At 45.1% G+C, this 2761-nt stretch overlaps 1 protein-coding gene across 1 annotated transcript; it reads left to right on the top strand.

Annotated features, from left to right (window-relative positions):
- Positions 1 to 1652: 1652 nt before the first annotated feature.
- LOC144492400 (large ribosomal subunit protein eL36) lies at positions 1653 to 2026 on the top strand. Its single transcript, XM_078210409.1, has one exon. It carries the CDS (start codon positions 1676 to 1678, stop codon positions 1991 to 1993), a length of 318 nt encoding a protein of 105 aa, XP_078066535.1. The 5' UTR covers positions 1653 to 1675; the 3' UTR covers positions 1994 to 2026.
- The last annotated feature ends 735 nt before the right edge of the window (positions 2027 to 2761 follow it).

The following is a 2761-nucleotide window of genomic DNA, read 5'->3' as shown; positions in this document are numbered from 1 at the left end:
GCTGGGATTACTCAGCAGGTCAGGCAGCATCAGTGGAAAGAGAAGCACAGTTAACCGGCCAATGCTCAAAGTAGGCTGAGGAAGCCGAGGTGATTCTAACTCATCTAACTGCACTACCAGCACGATGTAGCAGAGACTGTAGATGGTGCATTGGAGTTATTAGCCATCTCAGAAATACATTAAGAAAACCTTGACAAGTATTTGGCATGAGCACTGTTATTAATTATGGGATGATTTATTCAAAATTTGTTTACGGAATGTGGGAGTCGCTGGCAAGGGCAGCATTTATTGCCCATCCCCAGTTGCCCTTGAAAAGGTGATGGTGAGCTGCCTTCTTGAACCGCTGCAGTCCTCGTGGTATGAGTACACCCACAGTGCATTCGGGAGAGAGTTCCAGGATTTTGACTCAGTGACAGTGAAGGAGCAGTGATATATTTCCAAGTCAGGATGGTTAGGGAATTGGAGGGGACCATCCAGGTGGTGACATGCACCTGCTGCCTTTGTCCTGCTAGATGGTAGCTGTCGTAGGTTTGGAAGGTGCTGTCTCAGGAGCCTTGGTGAGTTCCTGCAGTACATCTTGTAGAAGGTACACACTGCTGAGACTGTGCGCTGGTGGTGGTTGGAATGAATGTTTGTGGAAAGTGTGCCTGGGAGGGAGTTGAAGGCAATAGCAATTAATGCAGCATAGCCATCGACCAATCCAATGGATTGAACCAATCCAGTGTTAACCACTGTGCCACCGTGCTGCCCCAAATTGGGGTGGCACAGTGGCACAGCGATTAGAATGCTGCCTCACAGCGCCCGGGACCCGGGTTCCCAGCTTGGGTCACTGTGCGGAGTCTGCAAGTTCTCCCCGTGTCTGTGTGGGTTTCCTCTGGGTGCTCTGGTTTCCTCCCACAGTCCAAAGATGTGCGGGTTAGGTGGATTGGCCAGGCTAAATTGCCCCTTAGTGTCAGGGAGACTAGCTAGGGTAAATACATAGGGTTATGGCCTGGGTGAGATTGTAATCGGTTCAGATTCGATGGGCCGAATGGCCTCCTTCTGCACTGTAGGATTCTATGATTCTATGAAGTGTATGGTTGCTAATGCCCTCTTAGGGCACGTCACCTAAAGGGGGAGGATATTAAATCTGAAAGGGAAGGACAACTTTTAACCATTTCATTAATTGAAAAGAAGCCAAAACTTTAATCATATGAGATTAAACCAAATGCTAATCCTACTTATATATGAATATATAATGAGGCTATCTTATAATACATATAAAATGACATTTCCTGATTGCGAGTCTCCCGACGTTACTACTGTACTATTGTTCACTCAGCTCTGTGTCCTGGCTGACAGATTTGTTTTTTGTTTATATCCAATTCAGTCCAATCAAAGTCCAATTCAGAGTCTCAGTAAGTGAGACATTCCCGATCCCAAGCTGACAAGACAGGCCTCCCACTTCCTGTCTTGGGCTTGATCTACTTGATCCAAGCTGATTGGAGCAGGCATTGCACCTCCTTCAAGGTTTGATCTCATTTGCATCTTAGCCAAAAGGCCGAGATGCCACCTTGAAAAATTGCTTCAAATGAAGTGTAACCTTACGACTTCAACCAAGTACAGCATGTCGATACTACACTTGATCTTAGCCAAGAGGCCGAGATGGTTTACGCGACTTAACAGAGAAGCGGAAATGGCGATCAGGTATCCCATGGCAGTTGGCCTGCGCAAAGGTCACCCTGTAACCAAGAATGAAACCAGCCCAAGGCAGTGCCGTAGAAGAGGGCGTCTAACCAAGCACACCAAGTTTGTCAGAGATCTGATCCGTGAGGTCTGTGGTTTTGCTCCCTACGAAAGACGTGCAATGGAATTGTTGAAGGTTTCTAAAGACAAGCGTGCACTCAAGTTTATCAAAAAGAGAGTTGGCACTCACATCCGTGCAAAGCGGAAGAGAGAAGAACTCAGCAATGTGCTGGCAGCAATGAGAAAGGCAGCTGCGAAGAAAGATTAATCTGTTCAAAGTTCCTACTATTAAAGTTATTTCAAAATTTTTAAAAAAGAGGCTGAGATGTCTATAAACTCTGACCCCTGCTGGAGGATGAAGAGAAGTAAACAATATTACTTTAATAATATACAATAGTGTCATCTTGCACATTTAATTTGTGATGTATTATTTATGTTGTAATATTTATTTTATAGTGTATTGAATTGTGGCTTTCCTTCAAGTTAAGTAACCTCTAATGAACAACGTTACGTAAAGATATGGCATGTTAATTTTGCCGTTTAACGTCAGTTTCTGGGTTAGATTATGTGCAGACAAGTAATGTTTTGCAAAGGAAAACTTGCATAGAATCTCACAGAATAGAAACATGCCATTCAATACAACTGGTCTGTTTATACTCCATATGAGCTTCCTCCCACCCCTCTTTTTTTTATTTATTGTCACAAGTAGGCTCACATTATTTGATTTGATTTGATTAACACTGCAATGAAGTTACTGTGAAAATTCCCCAGTCGCCACACTCCGGCGCCTGTTCAGGTACACTGCGGGAGAATTTAGCATGGCCAATGCACCTAACCAGCACACCTTTCAGATTGTGGGAGGAAACCGGAGCACCCGGAGGAAACCCACACAGACACGGGGAGAACATGTAAACTCCACACAGACTGTGACCCAAACCAGGAATTGAACTCAGGTCGCTGGTGCTGTGAGGCAGCAGTGCTAACTACTGTGCCAACGTGCCACCTTGCCTCTGTGCCATCATGCTGCCCTATCTCT

This window comes from Mustelus asterias, chromosome 4 (genome assembly GCF_964213995.1).
Source record: "Mustelus asterias chromosome 4, sMusAst1.hap1.1, whole genome shotgun sequence".
Lineage (NCBI taxonomy): Eukaryota > Metazoa > Chordata > Chondrichthyes > Carcharhiniformes > Triakidae > Mustelus > Mustelus asterias.
This window is presented reverse-complemented; position numbering and strand designations above follow the sequence as displayed.